This window comes from Maylandia zebra, linkage group LG10 (assembly GCF_041146795.1).
Source record: "Maylandia zebra isolate NMK-2024a linkage group LG10, Mzebra_GT3a, whole genome shotgun sequence".
Lineage (NCBI taxonomy): Eukaryota > Metazoa > Chordata > Actinopteri > Cichliformes > Cichlidae > Maylandia > Maylandia zebra.
Window position 1 is genome coordinate 28773507 of NC_135176.1, and position 22957 is coordinate 28796463.

Here is a 22957-nt window from a genome sequence, read left to right on the forward strand (position 1 = left end):
TTTGATAGCGGTCCCACAGTGCAGGTTAGTTGGGTGGTCAGTCACGGTAGTAGCACGGTCAGCAAAGTGCTGCTGGAAAAGGAAATCGGTATCTCCACAAAACTCCTCAGCAGTGCTGGGAAGTGATCCTGGTATCTGGCTTCATTGACTTTGACCAAATAAAGTTGCCCAGTCACCAAAAGCACCAGCAAATGAGCCACACCGAGTCATTACCAACTGCAGAAACTTCACACGGGACTTCAAACACCTTTCTGTTCCTTGCCATGTTTCCTCCAGAGACTACGACTTTGATTTACAAATGAAATGCAAAATTTACTTTCATCTGTAAAAAGGACTTCGGACCACTGAGCAAGAGTTCAGCTCTTTTTCCTTTTAGCCCAGATTACACACTTCTGATGTTGCCTCTAGTTCAGGACTAGCTCGATATTAGGAATTAACATTAGCAATGTGACAGCTGTTGCTCCGGTCCTGATGTCGTCTGTAAGTGGTGGCTTGTGATGAAGTCACACCGGCCTCAGTCCACTCCGTGTGACGCTTCCTAAAGTTCTAAATGGACTTCTAACCAACTTTCCACAAACATGCTTTGGTAAGGAATGCTGCAGGCAGCCAGCCTTTTCAGCAATTAATATCTGCGTCTCACCCTCCTTGGGAAAGTGTTGATGATCTTCATTTGGACAACTGCAGAGTCAGCAGTCTTCCCCATGATTCAGTTGTGTGCACTGAACAATAACTTACTCAAACTTGAAATAGAATATTATAATAATATGAGATACTGGGTTTCCGATTTTCAAGAGCTTGAAGTCATGAATGAATGAGTTCAATTCAATTTGATTTATATTGCTTCACATCACAACACCTGTCACCTTAAAGTGCTTTATATTGTACATTGTAAGCTAAAGACTGGATAATAAACCCCAACAATCAGATGATTGAACACGTTCTTCTGACACGAGGAGGAAAAACTCTCAACCGTAAAACAAACCTCAGTCAGAATCAGGCTCAGGGAGGGGCTTGACGTGGATCAATGAATGAATGAAAGTTTTTTTTGAGACATACAAGTATAATTTAAATAAATAACAGAAGATATAAAGTCTAATTTTGTGGCATGAACATCATAAAATCTCATGTGCAACACAAACTGAAACTATAGCCTTTAAATGGTGTGCAGAAATATTCTCAAGTGTAATTAAGTACTTTAAAAGTAAATCTTTCACATTATCATTCTCAGTGGAAACCATCCCGGTAACATATTATTGTGTGGCCTCGAGTTAGCGATGCATGGCGACGTGATGACAAAATTGTGGCCACAAGATATGGAATCTGTTGGGGACACATCAGTATTCAGGGTGACTGATGTGAGCACATAGGATGACAGTCACTGATAGTGGGCACAGCTATGATGTCTAAATGTTCAAAGATAGTTTCATGAAGAGTTGAGACACTTAAAACAGCTCCTTTTTTTAATTATTCATAAAGAATCTTTGTCTCTATGAATAAAAAACAAGGGCATAAATAAAAAGGCTGCTCCTAAAACCGGCTGTTTATTCACCGCAGCAGCTCAGTCCTGTAGAGCTATTATCACATGAAGCAGACAAACAGGAAGTGAGATAATATCTCAAGATAACCAATTTTTTTTTATTTACTCACACCAAACTTGGTTTTTGAACTCGACACCCTTTGAGCTGCAAACAGTTCTGAAATCATTCCTCACTTATATATTTCTATATTAAACTGTTTCCATCCCAAATAGATTCAAGTGCCAGTCAGAGATGCTACTTTCAACTATATTTTTTCACATCAGTATAGTGAGTGATGAGAGTGTGCTTAGGATTTACAGACTTGTCAGTCTTGCTGTGGGTTTCATTGTTGCTGTGCAAGTAAATCTCCCCCGAGTTCCCCTTTTGCACGCCCTGGGTCGTTTATACGCAACCTCTTCGACCCCGGTGTATCCGCTCTCTTTATGCGTTCATGCCACAAGAAACTTAAGCGATATATCACCAGAGCTCCATTAATTTCCTACTGAACTGAGTGAGCAGCGGGCTCGACTTATGTGATGCTACAGATGTGATTAAAAGGAAGGCCACGGTCGAAAGTTTCACAACCTGCTGTCAACATCTCATATCATTCTGGAGCGGCTTTTTAACCTCATCCTTACAACCTGACTTCACATCAGAGTTCTGCCGAGCAGGAGCAGAACGCCTGTCAAGTTTGTTTACAGCCCTGTCCATAACTTAAAGCTTGAAATACTACAGAAATGCATGATTCCACATCTGTGCTTGGAGGGCTGCTCCGTCCTTTACTGGGGCACCGATAAGCTCACACATGAGTCAGCTGATTTTGGTATCTTTCTTTTTAATTAATGCTAAGTGCTTACTTCATCAAACTTCACGGGGTAATGCAACTGTCAAGTTCTCATAAACAACGCTGAAAAAGCAAAAACAATCCAATAGAGTTGAAGATGCTATCAGAGCTTTTTCCCAAAGCAGAACACATCAAGCAGTGTTTCTCAACTCCTTTATAATATCTCTTAATCACCTCAAATGACCATTTGGGCTCATTACTGCTTGGATTTGTTATGTCTTATGCATCTACAATTATTCTGACAGGTGGGAGGAGTAATTCAAGATGCCAGGGGTTACAGCAGGTACAAACACCCTGCCATGTTCTGCACAGACAATGATGCACGATTCTCCCAGCTGAGTCATCAGTACAAACGATGAACAACTCCATTAGCAGAAAAACATGTCTTTTAGATAAAAAGTCAAAAGGTACAAATCCATTTCCATAAAAATGTAAAAATAGCCAACTGCAACTCTCACTGCATTACTTCATTAAGAAGCATCAAATCATCGCTATGGTTTATGGAAACCTGATAAAATCTCGAGCGGCTTCACCTCAATGTTTATTTTAAAATCCATAGTGTGCACCTTTGTTCCCAACTGTAACGACAAAGTATTTTATGCAGCTCCGATTTTCACTTAATTTAAATGGAAAAGGTAAGCAATATGTATGAAATACAGAACAGGAAGAGCATTCACTCTCAAACTGAATTACTACGACCAATGGCCATAAAATTGCTAATTCTCCAATCATGTAGACCAGCAGTCCCCACAGACCGGTTTATGCTCGACAATATTTTCACGGACCGGCCTTTAAGGTGTCGCGGATAAATACAACAAAATAAAACTAGTACCGGTACCGAAAAAAAGAAGATTTATTCATAACACACGTGAAAAGACCCAGGAAAACCGAGTTAACGATAAAAACGATAACAAAATAACACTGAAAACCAATAAAAACCCTGAAAACCATACATTTCACACCTGAGCCTCAACTCTCGCGGACCGGTACCGGTCCGAGGCCCGGGGCGGGGACGGCTGATTTAGACGACTCCTCACTGAGAAATATTAAGAAAACTGTCAGCTGAAAGTTGAGGAAACCAGAAGCTGCTGCAGGCGAGAAAAACAGAGTTTTTGGTGTGTTTTGGTCGATTTTTTGTATTTTGTGTCAACGCTGACGGCTGAGCCTAAATGCTTACTGAGTATTGCCCCAAATATGTCGATAGCAGACAACACCAAAAACTGTCAGCTGGTTCAGAAACTGACAGCTGCTGGTAACAGAATACAAAGTCACATGTAGACTCCTCTTATTCTTCTTACATCACTTCTACTTTAATGACCAAAAAAAATAGAGTCATTTTATTCTGCAGTATCAGTTTATATTTTAATCATACAGTCAGGTCTGTTGACAATGAGGCAATTTTGTCTTCTCATTTTGTCCCGCTACATCTCCCCCATGGATTTAAAATCAAACAATGAATGTGATTGAAGTGCAAATTCCACCTTTATTTCAAAGGGTTTAGCAAAAGTATTGCATTAACTGTTCAGTAATTAAAGCCATTTTTATACAAAGTCCCTCATTTTCAGAGGCTCAGAAGTAATTGGAGAATTAACTGACAAGCAGCGTTATGGCTGGATGAGACTCGTTCTTTCCAAAAAACCTGAACTTTATTCCAAGTGTTGAAGTTGCATTTAGTAGCTGTTCACTGTTCACAAAGATATGACGATGGAAGTGAAGCAGAGCATCGTTAGATTGAAAAACCAACTAAGACATATAGAGAGGTGGCAAACAGTCAGCTTCCCAAAACTGCAAATGCTCTGCTCAGATTAAGCAAACGCTGCAAAACTGACGGGACAGAGCTTCGCAGTGCAAACGGATAATGACCTAAATCATACTGAAATAACATTTTTCAAAGGAATGGAAAGGGAAATTCTTCAAACACCAGGTCAGTCACCTCTTGTCGACCCAACAGAGCATGCTTTCAGTTACTAAAGACAACACCGAAGGCAGAGAGACTCTTAAACAAGCAATGCCTGCTGGTGGCTGCAGTAAAGGCCTAGCAGAGTTTCTCTTTGTTAATGTCTATGGAGTCTAGAGTGCAGGCAGTCCATTGACAGCTGAAGATTTTCAGGTATTAAAAATAATCCTTATATATAAAATTATGTTACTATTGAGCATCTAAAAATGGGGCACTTGCTATAAAAATCTATACAATTCCTCAGCAGTTAATGAAATACTTTTGTTAAACCTCTTAAAGCTTAAAGTTTGCACTTCAATCACATCTTTATTGTTTGATTTCAAATCCACTGTGGTGGTATAAAACAGCGCTCCGACCTTTTTTTGCGCCACGGACCGGATTATGTCCGACGATATTTTCACGGACCGGCCTTTGAGGTGTCACAGATACATACAACAAAATAAAACCAGTAACAATATTTCACACCCGAGCCTCAACTCTCGCAGCCTGGTACCAAACGACTCACAGACTGGTATCGGCCCATGGCCCGCTGGTATAAAAGGTAAAACTACAAAGACAAACAAAAATAAATAAATAAATACCTGAAAACACTTGGTTTGGTTTAACCCTTTGCCAATGTGTCTTGATGCATCCACTGCAATGATCAGAATAGCCTTTATAAATATTGGCTGGGTATTTCTTATTATCATGAGATTTTGCACAGGAGGAATTGATGAAGAGGCCAATCGCAATAGTTCTGGTCTGCGTCGACCTGACGTGTGGTTACATTTCTAGACAGGAGAACGTCAGGTTACGCTGTAGGTTATGGCATCGGGCAGGGGTGGGAAGTCCAGGCCTGAAGGCCTAGATGTCACCCTGGGTCAACACACCTGAATCCAATGATTTGTTCATTACCAGGCCTCTGGAGAACTTCAAGACATGTTGAGGAGGTAATCTAGCCATTTGAATTAGCTGTGTTGGATCAAGGACATCTAAAACCTGCAGGACACCGGCCCTCGAGGCCTGGACTTCCCCAACCCTGGCACGGGGTTTGAGAGGCGTTTGTGGTTACGATGTAGCTACAGCATACATTTCATACTGAAGAATAAATCTCCAGTTAGACCTCTAAAACCAAAGTGAAATGAACAAACCCACTCTGGAAAATAGCTGAAACTAAACTGGACTCACAAAAGAAATGACAAAGAAAGTAAAAATCAAAAGTAATAAAAAATGATTATATAAATGATTATATTCTCATGACTTCTATCATAGGCAGTTTTCCAGACACGGTTGAAGTCTAGTCCCAGAAGAAAAGAAAAATTCAATGAAGATCTCTACCAAAAAAAAACAACCAAAAAACAAGTTTATGGTCTCACAGCAGGCCTAATCCAAGTCAGGGAAACGGAGAACTATTCTCTTTCAGCATTTTGATTTGTGTCTGTTGAAGCTCAGATCAGTGATCTGTGCAGTTTGTGGAATCTCATCTTTCTCGTGATGACGGATGTGACAGACATGCAGTTTAATTTACATAACCAAGGTCCTCCAGCTTGAAGGTTAAGCATCGCTGGAAGCCTGTGGCTGCTTGATAGCAGTTCTCACCACCCATGGCGTGACTCTGAAGAGAAGAATTGGTGGGTATGGATGTATTTGCATTATTCTTGCCTTCTGTGACAACAGTGCTGTGAGAGCTGCACTGTTGATCGTCAAGTTAGGTTCTTGTAAGGACTCAGAAGGATGAAAGTGATTGCCCTTGAAAAGTTACAGATTCAAAATCTCCCACAGGCTGCCCTCATCAGTGTGCTCAGAAGACTGTGCAGTCCTTGGACCCCAAGGAAAGGAAGCCATGAAGAGGCTCAGCCTTTGTTGCACTCTGCTTTTCTATAAAAGATGATTTTAAGATTCCCGTCGACAGATATTTTCTGCCGGCCATACCCCGTTCCAGAATGATTATTTAAACAAATAGTGGGAATTAGCAGGATCTTACTTAAGGGGAGCTGTGATACTTGTGTAATACTTGTGTTAAGCTTCATTAACTAACCATTGACATTGAGCTTCAAGGCTGAATTCCTCATGAGAAGGCTCAGACAGAAGAAAATCGCTGCCATTCTCAATGAGGTTTTAAGTGACTCTTCTGATTTGGTGCTGAATTTCAGCACTTGATCACAGCCAAACATCTCTACAATGGTTCAGATACACGCTATTCTGCTATTACCGCCCTATCGAGTGTTGGCACAATTACTTCGTGGGCTGCATGAGATGGCTCTGAATCACTATCAGTCATCATCACACATCCCGTTTGTGTAGGGCCAGAAAATCTGATAAGGTTTGTTTAGCCTTACTTTGTACATATTGTTTGATATTCAGCAGCCACACAAGCAAATACTATTTATCATTCATTCACTATTAAACTGCTTTTGAGTTTTATTGCTTGAGCTGCGACTGAAGTCTATTAAATGCAAGTTTCGGGAGTATTTCTGTGCTGCTAAAGACAAAAAGTAGCTCCCTTTTGATATTTAATGAGACAGGTACAGTAAGCGTTCAGCTATAGCCAAGGAGCTCAAAACTTTTTGACAGTCCAAGGAAAGTTTTCCATATTTACAATGTTTTAGCAGGAAAGTTAACCTGATTTTTTATTTACATTAAATTTATGTTGTTGAAATCAAACCAAAAAAAGTTTCCTCTTCACTGGGTGTACATCAAAACAACTGGAAGAAGAAAGGAAAGTGTTTAAAGGCTTTTGCAACTTTCAGGCACTAAAGGCATCTCCAGTGTTCATGGTTAAGAAAATATATAAAAACGAAATATTTGGATTTTTCAATTGAAACTGGATTCTTCTCTAAAACTGAAATTAAACAGAAGAAGCACTAGTTAGTTATTTGTCATTAAAATTAATGTCTTTTCTACAATCAACCCGCCTGTGGCAAGAAAACAGAACTAATTTACCACATGTTGGTGGGCCCAAGCACAGCAACACAACAATTCACCATTAAAAGTTGGAACCACTCATGTCGGATACTATGGAAGGGAATAACTACAAAATTCCAGATGTTCCACAGAAGCAGCCAGCAGATTCAATCACTATTTCCTTTAAATAAAAAAGTGTTTAAAAAAAATCCCAACATTAAAAATAATGCTGATTCTGAAAGGGATAAGTGCCTTTGAACGAGTGAAAAAAGAAAAATAAACAAATACTACTGGGAAGGACTATTTTCTGTACTAACAGGGAAGTCTATGTAAATGAGTACATAATTAAACTGATATACCAAATATTGGGATATAACATCCGATAATTTGGAATATCGGCTTTTTAAATCACTAAATATCTGTATCTGTCCTAAAAATGTTGTAATTCAAATTTTAAAGCGATTAAAATGACAAATTTAAAGGGGGAGAGGTGGGAACTGGGGTCCTGTTAAATCTAAATCCTATGCCTTATGATAGATATCCCATCATCCTATTATTGTTCCTTTTTTTTTTTAATCTTCAACAATTTTTATTTAATTTTGAACTCCAATAACAAAACAGAAAACAAACAGACAAAAAAAGTTATCATATTCTTTCTTCTATTATTCCTTTTTTTAATGTTACTGATTGTCTCTCTACTGTATTCAGGCTTTAAGTTAATAACACACATGTACTGAAGAAAAAAACAAGAAAAAACCACATAGAAAACAAGACGTGTTCGTGATATTTACTCTAACTTTTTATTTATTTTAATTTAAACAGAAATGACTATTACTCAGACAGTTTTAGGCTTAAACCTACATTAGGCTGTAGTCTCTAATAAACTTAAAGCTAAGTAAGTGTGTGCTTCATTTCTCTGTCTGTGCATGAAGCAAACAGCGTACTCACAGTACAAACTGACACGATGGACATCAAAACGCATCATTCACCAGTTCACCTTTCCACCAGTAGAGCGCAGCCAAGACACACACAAATCCCACTACTGTGCTCACACGACTGATTCAGTTTCATATCACTAATCCAAGGCACTAACTAATTTATGAAAACCACTTTTCAAAAAAAGAACCATGGGGAGGCCAAAAAACACCTGTGGTCATTAATTATGCTACAACAGTGAGTTTAACTGTGGAAAAGGTAGCAGCTTATAAATTATGCCATGCTGCCCCAATTCACAGACTCGTCCAGATACGTCTGTGTCCTGGCTGAAGAGTACTTCCCATCCAAAGGTGGAATATTTATGCGGAATGCTTTGTTCTTTGACGGCATACAGACAGCTGAATTTCGGATTCCAGTGCACACCTCTGTGTGAAACCTTTCATCGGATTCAGTGTCTCAGTTTTACAGGTTAATTGTAAGTACTGCTGTAATACAATGTTGTGCTGGTTGCAGAGGGAACTTGAGGTTTTGTCAAATCATGAAAATTTAATTTTTTGATGTACCACAAAAAATGTTCTGAAAGACTTGCCAGTGGTGTTTGTTTTTCAGAGGAAAGTAGTCAAGCTGGAGGCCAAGTTAATGCAGCTGATATATCAGAAACCACTTTAGGCTACGTTTACCAGCCAAATGGAAGAACAAGCAAAAAGAAAAAGAAAAAAAAGTCAGCTTTAGCTGCTAAAATGTTTCCTCAGTGCAGGAATGTGGCACGCAGGCCTTTTTCTAAAAGACTCTTTTGCTCAGTTGTATTTTTAACAACAGCAGCAGCCATGTTCCAGATGGATAATCCGGCGTAGTTCAACGCAAACTGAATTTCAGCACTGATTGAGAATGAAGAATCTAGTTTGATAAAAATGGATCGATGTAAGATACAAAACATCTTTGCTAATGTATGATACTATTGACTTTACATGCTTTGCAGTGTCCGTGTAGGTTTGCAAAGATGAACAGAAAAGCTGGCAAACATAATAAAACTTTTATCCCCCAACAAAGCTGCTTAAATTTATTTTTGCAAAGACTGAAAGTTTTGTTCATCAAAGATCATGGCATTAGACTTTCAAAGACTCTAATCCAGTGGAAAAGATAAAAAAAAATAAAGCCAGTGCATTTCAAACCCTAAGAATGTGTCCTCAGGAACGCATATTTGATTCCCGAGATGAACCTTCCTTATGGCATCGAGCCTGTCGTTAAATCCCCTCCAGCCGCTGAAACACAAAGAAGCGTGCTCTGCTGTGTGAGCAGCATTGTCTTTACCTGGGGTTTCCAGTGGAGAGGATGGCTGTTGAGCTCAATAGCTCCTCATACAGATCAGCACCTGACACAGGAAATGCTGTGTGCTGGGCTAGCAGCACTCGGCGGATGGCAAACAGAGCCTGAAATAGAAAAATTACAGCATATGAGGCTCACACAAATGTTGCATGGATCAGCTGCAACACAAAAAACTCAGTGTTGCCAGATTGGGGAGTTTTATTTCTAGGCCATTTTAATTATAATCCAAATGCAAAAATTCAGCTTGTCTTCATGTGATTAGAAGGATATTTTTTAATAATGCCCTCATTCATCATTTGCTTCATAATTAAAGTAAATGCCAGATCTTGGTTTTGCTCCATGTCAAATCACTTTAGATGGAAAAAAACAAGTTGAGACAGTGATATCGTGGATTATTTTTTAAGCTTCATTTTGGGCATACTATCCAAATGGTTGCAGGGACTAGCAGTTAGTTTAATTAGCGAATCAGCTCAGTTTCTGCCAGTATTCCAGCTCAGCCGCTACAAATGAGTACAACTTAAAGGAAAGAGCTGAACCCTTGACCCCAGCTGTGAGGCGATCTCTTGACTCTTTTAAGCTGTAGGGGACATTTTTCTTGCATGGTTTGGATCCACTTCTGTTGACATAAAGTCAAATCAGTACAAAGTTGTTCTGAGTGATCACCTTTAACCTACAATGAAACATTTCCATCCTGATAGGAGCGACCTTTTCAGGATGATAATGCCCGCCCATCCAAAGGGCACCAGCTGCCCCAGAATGCTTTGGTGTGTGTGAAAATGATGCAAATCGTATCCTAACTTTGAAGTTAAAAACTCTCAACACAATTGATGACGTCCATGTTAGAAAATGCTCACCACCTCCACCACATCAACACTGTCTCAAGATAAGTCAGTCGTAACGTGGCATTCAAAGTCTGACTTTCTCATTACCACCAGCAATCAATTCGAATTGCAAAGTCACGACCAACATGTAGGAAACATGCATGTCAGACGCCACTAAATAGACAGGAAGCAATAAGCTGGACACAACAATGAGCAGCTTATTGAGAGATTGCAATAACAAGAAATCCATCTGAACTAACCAAAGAGCCATCATGGAACAGTTGGTCTAACTTGGCTCCGATGTTGACTAAACAAGAAAAGCAGGTGAATCATCTCCACAAATGTCAACGATAGCACTGGGATGCCAGCCCCTTTGATGGATATTTCTTTTTAATTAAAAAGTGTGTTTGCTTTGGAAATCTTTTTTTTTTCCATGAATCATTTTCTGAGCTCATGTCAAAGCAATGTTTATTTCCAACTCAACAGCTTCTTGATTGTTAGCAAGTTATACCGCTTGGCAATTAGTGTTTAGTGCTTACTGTATTCAATTAGCCAATTTTCTTATGTTGGTTAAAACCCCCAATATATATTTGTTATAACTGCCGCAAAGCAGCACGTGCTAACAGGCAAGTCGTACTCACATGTGAATACAAGTGAATGCTAGGACAGGAGGTGGTAAAGTCTAGGCTTAGCTAGGTCGCCGCAACCAACCTGAAGTAAATTCAAAAGACTGTAAAATAAAGACCAGATCAGGACCACGCTTAATGAAGACGAGTTGGTGCAACCGACCCCCAGTGACAGAATATAGTGTTCAAAGAAGATATTCGATTTCTCCAGTAGAATTAGAGACATTTTTAAAAGGCACACTGAAGCTGTCCTGCTATAATAATAACCAGTCGGCATCATCTTAGTCTTTGTGTTGGTATTACGTTGAGATAGGGGCACCAGCCAAGCAACAGCTTCCTTACTTTCTTTCTCTATTCTTAATTCCACCGGTGACACCGATAAGCTATCCTGACACAGTATTATTACGGTGTCACTGTATAAGAAGTGTTCTCACTGCCCAATACATTTATCAGGCAAAGTACCAGAAGTGAGCCAGTCATGATTACAGCGGGGGTATCTTCCTTTAACAGTCGTGTCTGAATGAAGGCTCCCCTAAGACGTGGACGATTTTTACTCTGACCTTTACTTTGTGTGTGCAGATCTCGTTTGTGCCAACAGCAATGCCAAATATCAACGTTGGGTAGTGGGATTGAACATGTTGCACCCAAGCCTTTACCTAATGCAGAGACTCCCTATCTGAGTCACTTCAGTAACACTTTTGTTAGCATTTTTGTGTTTTCTTCATTACTTTCATTGTTCTTGTAAATTCAAATGGACAATAATGTCTTAATAAAATTAAATTATACTACACAGATCTCTTACTTAACATAGAAAAATAGGTAACATCATACAAGTTGCTTAGCTGGCAAACAAGTCTCTATAGATTCTTTACCCAGTGTTACATACAGTTAATTTCTCCCTTGCTTTCTTGCTCCAGATCTAATAATGTTAAAGACGCAGGTGTATGTAGAATAGAATACTGCTAACAATTCAATACGTCATTATTGCTCTCCCATGCCATCATCCCTCATGATCTTTGGTTTTCTGTTTTAAATAAAACATCCCTGCATGTGTGCACAGAGCTGTGTTAGCTTCAAGTTTACTGTAAAACTCCGACCGTATTCCACTGGCTCCTCCAGCATCACAGCTGCACAAGAACACTGCTCACTAACCAGGCTGATGTGTGATGCTTCATATGAAGCTCAACCGCAAAAATATCAAATGCTGGGCAGTCCAGCTTTCTCTAGAAAGAGCACTTAATGTTGTTAAGCAGAGTTAAACTCTGATTAGTCTCTCTTTCTGGGCAGAGAAGATTTCCTGTTAGACTTCATGCCCAACAGCTGAAATTTATTTAGGGAAATCAGACAAATCTGTTGGGTCTCAATTAGTGGGAAGAAGGTTGGCACTCCAAATTTGGCTTGTGGGCTCATGAGACAGGTATGTTTTTACATGAAAACTTTGTCTTGTGTAGCTTTAATTTAACTGTAGGAGGCCGCTTTAGTCAGATAAATGTATAGGTGACCTAGCATTGACCTCATCTCTGTTGTGTGGGCAGGACAACGGTTCAGATCAACAGCAGGAGTCTGATGGAGCACAGGGATGCCCGGTAATCAGCTCAGGGGATGCCTGCAGGCTGAGCAAGCTGGTTAGAAAGTCTAGCTCGGCCACTGGGATGAGCCTGAGCCTGCTGCAGGCAGTGATGGGAAAAAAAACAATATTTGAAAAGCATAATGATCTAATGGGGAAAACATCTTCAAAGTCTCTCTCCATTATAAAAATGCATTTTGGTCATTATTTCTCTTACACGCTTTACTGTACAGAAACAGGAAGATGTTTTTCAAATTAGTCAGGTGAAGGTTTCCTCCATGAAACTGGCTTTAAAAATGTAGAAAGTGAAATTACAGCGAGGCTATATGGAGAGATATGGTGCAAGTGTAGAAGTATGGAGACGGCATAATTTATTTTGCACCTTTCTAAATGTTCTCTTGCAATTTCTTAGCTTTTTAATCCCCCTGGGGCTGCAAAATTTTCATCCTATACATGTTCAGTCTGCATGTCCAGACACAGAGACCACAGAGGATGGTTGACTGACGGAAATGCTCACTCATCTTTTTACCAAGAAAGTCTGGGTTGGCTTCAGTGTCCCATCCACCCACACAAGTACTCCCCGATACACTTTTATTTATAAAACCCTCGCGGGTACCCTTCATGATCATTTGTGTTCTTATATCACTGAAAAGTTTGGTGGAAAACACTATTCATGGTCTAAAAAACATAGTTTACCGTTATCTGCCCAGAAGGCCAGTTCTGAGTTAGACAGGATTTCTTTCATGATCTCTGCCTTTTTTCTGGTTCTCACTGCACACTGATTTAAAACTAAGAGAGCTGACCTATCGTTGCAGGTTCAGACTGATAATGAAGGACTTTGTGGGGGAACTCAGAAGGAGGTTTTTAGCTTCTTTTTTAGCTAGAAAGTTTTTCACCGTTTATCATTTTCTGTGGAAATATAGATATCGCTTTCATTTCTTTTTAGATACATTTTTCATGCTGATATTCTATTATATCAACACAAAGCATAAAACCAGTTTTAACTGCAGATCTGGACAAAAAATATAGGAAAGGATAGGAAGCAAATGTGATGCTTAACCTTGATTTAACCCAGTAATAAAAAACAGCCCTTCCTGGCTTGTTAACCAAATGAGCTTGTTTGCAGTGGGTATATATATAATGCACCCAGTGGGAGGTCTGCTTCCATTATGGATGACTTTAAAAAAGAAGGTATCCCACATAATAATATAAACCACTTACACAATGGGAAACTCATGCTGCATGTGGTAGTGTGTATCTAAGCTCAGGAAGATACTGGCCTACAGTGTTTATGCCAGCTATAACATGTGGGTGATCTCTGTGTTAATTTAAAGGGCATCTTTTAAGCTAATTTCCTAATCTAGAATTTCAATTCTTGGACTTATGCTAGAATAGCTTTGCAGGACTCACACCCACAAAATTTTATCTTATCTCCCATCTAACCTTTGTGCAGCTCCTTAGTTCATCCACTTTCTCAAACATGCCCTTTTAGACAACTCTCTGCTGACTGGCTGGACCAAACAAACAGGTCTCATAAAAGCTGTGCACCTGAGATGACCAAATTAAGAAGATTTACTCTCTTTGACATCACACCCAGCCAAGAGTAGAAAAAAAAACTGTCTGAAATTGCAGGTTTAAAGCAGTTGCCTGAGCTTATGACTCATAGGGATTACTTGTACATACACGGACCTCATTATAAGAAAGTTTGGCCATGTTTAATATGGACTGTGGCAGAAAATGAGGAGCAGCATTACAAGCCCACTTTAAATTCCTTCCTAACACCACTAAATAAACTGCTGTGATAGGGATAATTTCGAGGCAGCACCTCGATTAAATTGGAGTAATATGTTGGGTAAGCTGGAAACTGACAGTGCACTCTTGTAAGGGTCACTATCTCGTGTTTTTAGGGATCTATGATTAGGATTAAAGTATACATACCTTATAGGATACAGAACATTTCTGAGCAAGGCCCTCAATGTCTGATGAAACCAGGTCCTCCACTGTGAAACCAAGAAATCAGATGTGTTATCGATAACTTGTCTGTGATTAGGCTAAAACGGACACATTGCCCCACAAACTAACCTGTTTTAATATCAGCAGCACGAAGGTCGCGTAATAAGTCTTCATCCAGTCCAGGACACATCCCCTCTCTTAGTACGACCATGGTCTTGCATATTTTAAGATTAATTCATATGTGACTGAAAACATCAGGACGCATAATGAAGCTTCTAGTAAAAAGAGGTTACCTAACTAACTATACATATGCCGCTAGCTACAGTTGTTTTTAGCTTTCCCAGCCAGTTGTTTTAGCTTTGCGGCTAACTTTGGCAAACTCTTCCGCTGTTTGCGTTGTTAAAGTCGGTATAAATAACCGTTCCTAACATTTAAAACGTAACAACACCAGGTGAACTGACACAGGCACACTTCTACAAAAACTTCTGCTTAACTTCGTTATTAGCGTACGCGGAGGCGAGGGAAAATACGCGAAGGCTTGTTGCTTGCCGTAGGATATTTTGCACTCATTCGCTTGTGGGTAATGTAGTATACTGTTGTTAAGGCGTACGTTAGTCTATTTTTGCATAGCATTTTAACACACCTGTAACTGTCGTGGACTTAAACGATTTGTCTTCATTAAATCTTTGACTTAAACGAAAAACTGAAATAAAGTTGTAGAAAAAAAGACATTTTCTTGGCTCTCTACCTCCCGGTCTAACATACCCCGGCTCTCCCTCCCTCATAGAACACATCACTCATACATGCAGGGTCTTGATGGAGGGTTGTAAGTGGTGTAGATCACAGTGGGTAGAGCCATTCACGTGGCTCTGCTGGCTGTACTGCGGTGACCTGCCCCTCCTTTTTAATTACACTATAGTCATTATGCTTCACAACATCACCACAACCATAGAGCCTTGGGGGCAGGTGTGTTAACTAGAGACTAATGGGTGGGGTTACTACCATAGCCCCATTCAACCCTTCACTGCTATCTGTCCCTTAATTTTATCTGCAACTTAAACATGGAGGGTCTTGGGGATGGGTGGAGGTGGGGACTAGCACTACTGTTCAGCAGAGGGGTGCTTGTGTCACACCCAGCACTAGTTTTCATACAGCAATACTCATCTTGTAAACTTTGTACACTCACACTCCACAGCACACCTGCACAACATAGCACATTCAACACTGACTGGAGGGGCATCTTCCTAAACCCCTGTTCCACACACCCTGCCAGGTACTGTGGTCTACGGGCGGTTTGTTTGGTGCTTTGGTTGCATCTCCATTAGATCTGTGTGCATGTCCCTGTATGTTTCCGCGTGTCATTAGTGGTTTGGTGGGTGGGTATGTGAGTTAGTGAGGGAATGGTGAGTGTGTGTGCATGGCTGGGCTTGTGTCTGAGGCTTGCTGAGCCTTGGCCTCTATGGAACATGGTTATGGAGGAAGGGGTTCATCCTCCCCACTGCTCCCTGCTGGCCACTGCTACCCCCCACTGGGCTGCAAGCACATGTTGGTTCCAGGGCACGTGGCTGGATGTTCTGGCGTGGTCATTGACCAACTCCCTTGGTGATCCAGAGTGGCTTGGACTTCATCCGTGTCAGGGGGAGGGGGTTCCTCTGGATTTATCTCTGTCTGCCTCTGGCACCAAGGGGGCGTTATTGCAAGTTCCCACCCTCATTTTCAGGTACATTTTCTCTTTCTCACACACACACCACAAAAAGACTATTGAAGTGTCCCAGGTGTTGTATATTTGTTTTGTATATTTTTATTTGTACTCTATCCTTTTATAATGTCTTCCCCCTCATTTTTTCTTGCCTGTCCTGTCTTAGACATAGTCATACTGTGTATACCACATATAATGTAATAAGTGAAATAACAGGAATAAAAATGAAGAAATAAGCAGATAAACCCTGAACAAGGGAGCCTGTAGAGAATTTGTAGAGCTGATCTTGAAGAAGTAAGCTGTGTTTGGGACAACAGCACATTGAGATCATAATTCTGATTGCAAAAGGATTTAAAAGAAAATGCTACATTCTAGTGGATAACAAGGTGATTGGGATCTGGAAGGTATTGTTTTATCTGGTGAGACGCTTGAATTCACTTTCATGAACAAAAGCAAGTCAAAATTTCCGTCCTTGGCTCAAAATGCTGTTTAATCCCAAAGCGATTCTGTTATAAAATTACACACGTGATAAATAAGAAAATGAAGAGAAACAAGTGTTACAGCCGTGACATAAGAATATCTATATTCTTCTATTCTTTGCTTCAAGGAAATAAAGCCTCACACAAACTCCATTTTGGATTTTGTTTTTTTTGGTCTATAGATTTGAAGGAATTTTTTTTAGGTTTTACCTTGTCCCTTCTGCAAGAATCAGAGTTATCTCAAGTGCAGAAGTAGTCACAGCACTTTGGGCACTGAGTGTCCTGAGTGCACTTATCTTAAGAGTGACCTCTTACCGAACAATACAGCGATCATAACTCTGTCACATGCTCATCATCACAAGCTCAAAAAGGAACTGACTGATGCTCAGCTGGCCACTCTTTCAGCACATCTACCCGATTTCTATCAGTGAATGTGTGCTCTGCTCCGATGTGTTTCTGGAATGAAAGGGCAGTATCATTAGTACAGCTTTTATTTTGTCCATAAACAATATAATTTCTTCTGTAAGCAAATATTTCCCAGCCTGTATGAAACAAGGACACTATGCAGACAAGCTGTCATTTTTTTATACCTAAAAATCTTATTTTCTTCAGTTATTCAAAGTAATAATTTTCCTAATCTACAGGGAGAAGGGTGTGCTCAGTTTAAAATTTCATTCGCTGTGTGCTATATGAATAAAATTAGATTTATTAGATCTGATATCCCATGGAAGGGATACAAGACAAAATATGATTATGTCAGAGAGCTATAAAGATTCCTCTAAAAACCTTTTACGTTCCTAAATGAATTACATTAAAGTTACGGATAAAGAGCAGATACAGGTTAATCACTTGCTGAATAAATGATGAAGTTTAGGTTTGCACTGGTTTAGTTTCTGCTGTTCACTCCATTACCGAAGGCCTTTTCTGAAAGGTTATTTTTGTTTCCTGAACCAAATCCTTGTGTACATACTGTGGGCATAAATAAAGGAAACAAACTGGTCCGTGAGGTGCACAGTATGTTGTAAGACGCCCTTTTATTTAAGCACTTAACTTAAATCTCATGCATGAAAATATTTTCTCATTAGTTTTACTAATATGGCTTAAAGTTGATCTCATTGATACTGAAAGCAGGATAAGGGCCAGAGGTGTCGAAGAAAATGAGGTGAAATGTTTTAAATTTGTACATGTGTGTGTGTTCTTGTAACTATAAACCTAAATTTAGTGAAAGAAAGTTAGAAAGCTATTTAAAATGACGCAGCGCCGCAGCAAAGGGAGGCTTAACTTGTATTTGACTAAGCAGATGATCAAGAGTGACTCATGCTGGATTCTGTGAACCGTGATTGGTTTTCAAATGAGACAAGATGGCTTGAGCTGCTGGCAGGGTGCTAAGATATTCGTTACAAGCAAGAAAAAACAACCAGGACTAGAACCCCCCCAAAAACAAACAAACAAACAAACAACTGCAGTTCCTGGAGTAGCCACTTGAGGCTGACTCAAAAAGTGAGTCAATCCTCGTACCCTCTGACATTAAAATGACTAACTTTCTAGCATTAAAAAGCCTTTGGGGCATTTGAGAGTACAGGTGAGATATATATATCTATATCTATATCTATATCTATATCTATAGATATAGATATATATATCTCACCTGTGTGGAATCTGTTAGGTTTTAAAGTTAGGAGTGTGGCTGAAGTGTGCTGACATAGACATGACATGTAACCAAGCAGCATTCAGTAGATATGTGTGTCTGTGAGTGATGTCAGTAGAGTTTATGAGTGCAGCTTGCTGATCAGGCTTGCTTTAGCAGGCTAGTTATATATGCACTAGGCTAGTTGTAAGCCTAGTGCATATAACTATGCACTCCACCCTCTCTTTCAACTATGGCGATCTCTGGCTCCAAAAAGCCAACATGATATCAACATAAATGTCCAGAGTCTTCAATATGATGAGTTCAGACCCATGGGTGATGGCACGGTGTCTAGAATGCACGGTTAAACATTTTAAATTTTAAAAATATTTTGCTGTTTTTTATTTATTTATTTTTACCAGGACTTCAGGCTCCTTTTTGCAACATGTAGGTATTATTGCGGTTTGGATCTGCTCTGCCCTTCTCTTTCTGCTGTTCTACTCTGAAGCGCAATTCCTACAAATATATTTCAGCACTTTCAGTTAAGCCTTGTAAAACGAATCCGGTGTGACATCACAAAACCAATTCCTTAAACAAACTCAACCCAAACCATACATACAAATGCAGCTTGACTGGAACAGTGAAGCCTTCAGTGTTACTGTAGAAGAGCAGGACACTTGAAGGAACTGCAGCCAGTAGTTAAACATGAAAAGATGAGCTCAAACATTTCTCAACATCTGAATAAATGAATGAGTTCAAACAAAATCTGTCACCAGTGAGATGAAACAGGAGTTTAAAAAAACCCATTCACCATCTTCTCAAGCTACCGAAATTAAATGTTGAGCTGTGGTGCTTTTAATTAGTTTGAGGCAAAAGCCAGTCACACAAAGTGACGCTATTTGTTGGAAATCATATGGCAAAGAATATCTGCTTTGATGGAAGATAATCTTATCAACACACGGTCTCTAAAACAGTTGTAGGAGAAGGCAACTGAAATGCAGTCAAACTCGTAAAGTGTTAGGTATGTCCAGGAAAAAAGAAAATACTTAAGTTTGTAGATTGATCTTAAAAGAGCATATTGAAAAAATGAAGAGGCCGCAGCACCACCTTTGCTCTAACTGCACCAACCCCAGTGAGCGGAAGTTAATATGCATGGGACAGTATGGGAAAAAACTTAAAATGGCTTCGATGTCTGAAGTATGAATGCTTAGAAAAAGAGAGACCCCCTTGTGATCTGTCAGCATATCAACCCAGCAGAGTAAATAATGGCTCAGTCCCATTTTTACCAAATGGAAGCAATGTTGCCATTTCAGCCTCACTTCTGTCCCAATCATCACATTTCCACCCAATTTCACACATGCAGAGGAGCAGAGATTGGGGTCTGAGATGTTTCGGCTTCTATTAGCAGATCTTTTTTTTGTCAGGGAGTGGTGTCAAATCTCACTTGTAGAACACCAGACACTTATCTGTGCCAGGAGTCTGTGAAAGCCACGTTACAGCATTTCATTTGGAAGGACCTATTTTCCTCCTTTTATGACATTAATTTACACTGACACGGGGGTGATGCTTATATTAAACAAAATCAAAGTTTCAGATAGTGAGGTCTGTCGATGTACAAATACTAAATGGTAACTGGAAAACTGGATACATGTGGAGTTCAGACTCAGGCATGTTGATTTTGCAGTGAGCACAGAAACTCCGCCCATCTGCTGTTCTTTGAGAGGGGCAGCCAATCAGAAGAAAGATGGCCTAAAGGGAGGGTGGCTTTAATAGGGGTGGAGCTAAAAGAGTTTGTTTAGGCTGTGCCTTTACCTAGTATCAAAGCAAAACTGATTATTTTGAACTTAAGTGCAAGAAGATAAATCTGGAACTGAAAATGAACTAAATAGGTCCACTTTAATTAAACAAGGCCTACTTATCCTTTGACCTATGTTATGAGCAATATTATAACCTATGTTATGAGACGAAATCCCACTTAACTCAGGTGTAGCAATGTATCAAGAGGCCTTTTTTTTTGCACTGCTAGCTCAGAAAAGCTGTTAATAAGCACCATTACTTGGGACCCTTTCAGGGAAAGTTTGTATGGTCTCAGTTCTCTTCAGCTTACCTTTTAATAAATGCCTTCTTCATATTTTGGATTATTTTAAGGTTATTTTAAGGATTTTGGAACAAATGCCAGTATGTAAATACCAAAGTAATTCTCAACTCTATAAAACTGCCGTTAAAATATTGAGTGAATTGGACAAATTAAAAGTTTGACCTAATTATGGAACAAAATGACAAGTTAAGAGACTGCAAAGGTCTAAAGTCATACCATAGAGGCATTTTACTCTGAAATACAAATGAGACCCTGCCTGAGGAAAAGCCAGGTAATCACCAAAGCCATTATGATTCATTCTCCTGGGAACATTACTATCTGTACAAATATTTCTGCCTGTCAGTCTTATGTAAGTGAAAGTTTTGACCTGCTGGTCAGATGTGAATTGCTTCTTTGATCTTTCACTGCTGGTTGATGACTTTGAACTTTTTCCAGAAGATGCTGGGAGCACCTTTGGTCAGTTGATGCTTTCATTTCAGGGTAAAATGATGCAAAAGAAAAGACTTGCTTTGTCATGCCCTTGGTTTTAATATAACCAGCTTGATTAGATGTATACACTTAACATAGTCACATATGAATCAGCACTGTTTACTGAAGATATGTGTAAGATAAATGTGAAAAGCGCTGAAAAGCTGGTGAGTGAACCTCTGAGCTTTTTCACACATACTTAATGCCAACATTTTCAAATGAGTGTTTTGTAAAGTGATGCCAGGAAATACAAAGCGCCTGTGACTAAGAGGTGGAGGGCTTAAATATGTTCTCTGTTTCTATCTATTTCACTTTCTGTGGATTTAGAATTTATTGGTGCATCAATTTGCTTCTTCACTCTCTCAGTTTGTGATTTTCCTCTCTGTACCTTTTTTACACTATCTGCAATCTGTCAAGTGGTTATTGTTATATTGTTCATTGTTTTATTGACTTTGGCTGTTTTCACACATGAAGCCAACACGCTGAAACAGTCATGTCAAGACATCGTCAGTCGTTGCCCTTTCTCGCTCCTGATAATACCGTCGTTTGGTCTGGGTGAGGGCGCCGCCTGGGTACACTGTAGCTTCCAGGATTCAGGGCACATGACGTCTACTCACTTACAGTGAATTTATTGCTCTCTCTCACGTGGACAGAGAGTTTGTTGTTGTTTGCTGGCAGGTTAGTCTACATAACGTCTGAGCCGTTGGACATTTTTTGTTGAGAAAAGTTCAAGCCTGCAGCTCATGTGTGAACCATCCAGCAGAGGGAACTTGAGCCTGGTCTCGTCAGGCACATTTTTCCTGCTAAAAGTACAAATTGCATATAAAAGATGGCAGCAGTGTCAATGACATCACCTACTGGTTTTGGACTCCACCGTTTAAAGCCTCACCAAAGGGAGGAGTTATAAAAAACAGCATAAAACTCACTGCACATGTTATGGAGGAGGGCTTTGCTGTTGAGGGCAGAGAGGTCAAAAATGAGATGCTCCTGGAAGCGCAATGCAAAATACTGCAGAGCTTTGAGGATAGAATATGGGGGGATGTTTTGAAGGTGAGCCTCATGCTTCTGAAAGCTCCAGAACCCTAAGAAAAATTAATAGAAGCCTGTTAACATAGCAGACTATAAGATTTACCACTGGCCCTGGATGGATAGGGAAGAAAAACAAAAATAACTAGAAAAATTTGCATTTCCTGCGAAAATGCAGTGTGGATGCTTTAAAGCTGAAGCTGTATGCAAAAACTAGCTGAAAAGTTGCAGAAATTGTAAAAACTTTGCAGAAGCAAAGGAACTTTGCTAAAATGGAATAACTTAGCAGAACTGCAACATCTTAGAGGAAACATAATACTTGGCAGAAATACAATAGCATAGCAGAACTTAGCAGAAATATTGTAACTTACCAGAAACATGATAACTTCTCAAAAATACAAGAATTTAGGAAAAATAGTATAAGATAACAGAAAGAATATATTTAGTCAAAAATACTTAAACATTACAGAAACACTATGATTTAGAAAAATAGTACAACATAGCAGAAATACTGTGATTTACCAGAGACACTGTGATGAACTATGAATATTGTCATTTTAAATTAATACTATGGTTTAGCACAAATACTATCATTTGACAGAAATACTATCATTTGACAGAAATACTATCATTTGGCAGAAATACTATCATTTGACAGAAATACTATCATTTGACAGAAATACTATCATTTGACAGAAATACTATCATTTGGCAGAAATACTGTGTTTCAGCACAAATACTCTGGTTTAGCACAAAGGAGATTAAGGAGATATGACAATTCGAAAATGCCTCTCATTACAGAAATCAAGCGGTGATTTTGAACAAACTCTCCATTGACTTTCTATGGAGAGTTTTCCGACTTTCTGTTGGTCTGAGGAGATTTGCCAAAATTCTATAAATTCCACAACAATGATAGTGACATTTTCAGAAAGCCAGCAAAAATACCTACGTTTTGATGTATAATTTGTGGAAGTTGAGTGAAATTTGAGCAAGTAGCAATAAGTTGTTCGGACATGAAGAGAAGACTGCGAAACCTTCAGTGGCAACAATAACAACGCATGTATTTTGTGAGAAATCACAATTTTGCAACTCAAAACTTTAAGAAGCATAAAAGTAAAACGGTAAAAGAT

At 39.4% G+C, this 22957-nt stretch overlaps 1 protein-coding gene across 1 annotated transcript in view; it reads right to left on the reverse strand.

The window, feature by feature from the left end:
* The window catches only part of rad51d (RAD51 paralog D), a 25693-nt gene extending 10481 nt beyond the window's left edge, over nucleotides 1-15212 (reverse strand). Inside the window, exons 1-3 of the mRNA XM_004551164.5 lie at nucleotides 14560-15212; nucleotides 14416-14477; nucleotides 9449-9567 (exon numbers count right to left, since the gene is read on the reverse strand). Coding sequence (XP_004551221.1) covers nucleotides 9449-9567; nucleotides 14416-14477; nucleotides 14560-14641 — 263 coding nt within the window. The 5' untranslated portion in view covers nucleotides 14642-15212. The remainder of the gene's footprint in view (nucleotides 1-9448; nucleotides 9568-14415; nucleotides 14478-14559) is intronic.
* Nucleotides 15213-22957: the final 7745 nt, after the last annotated feature.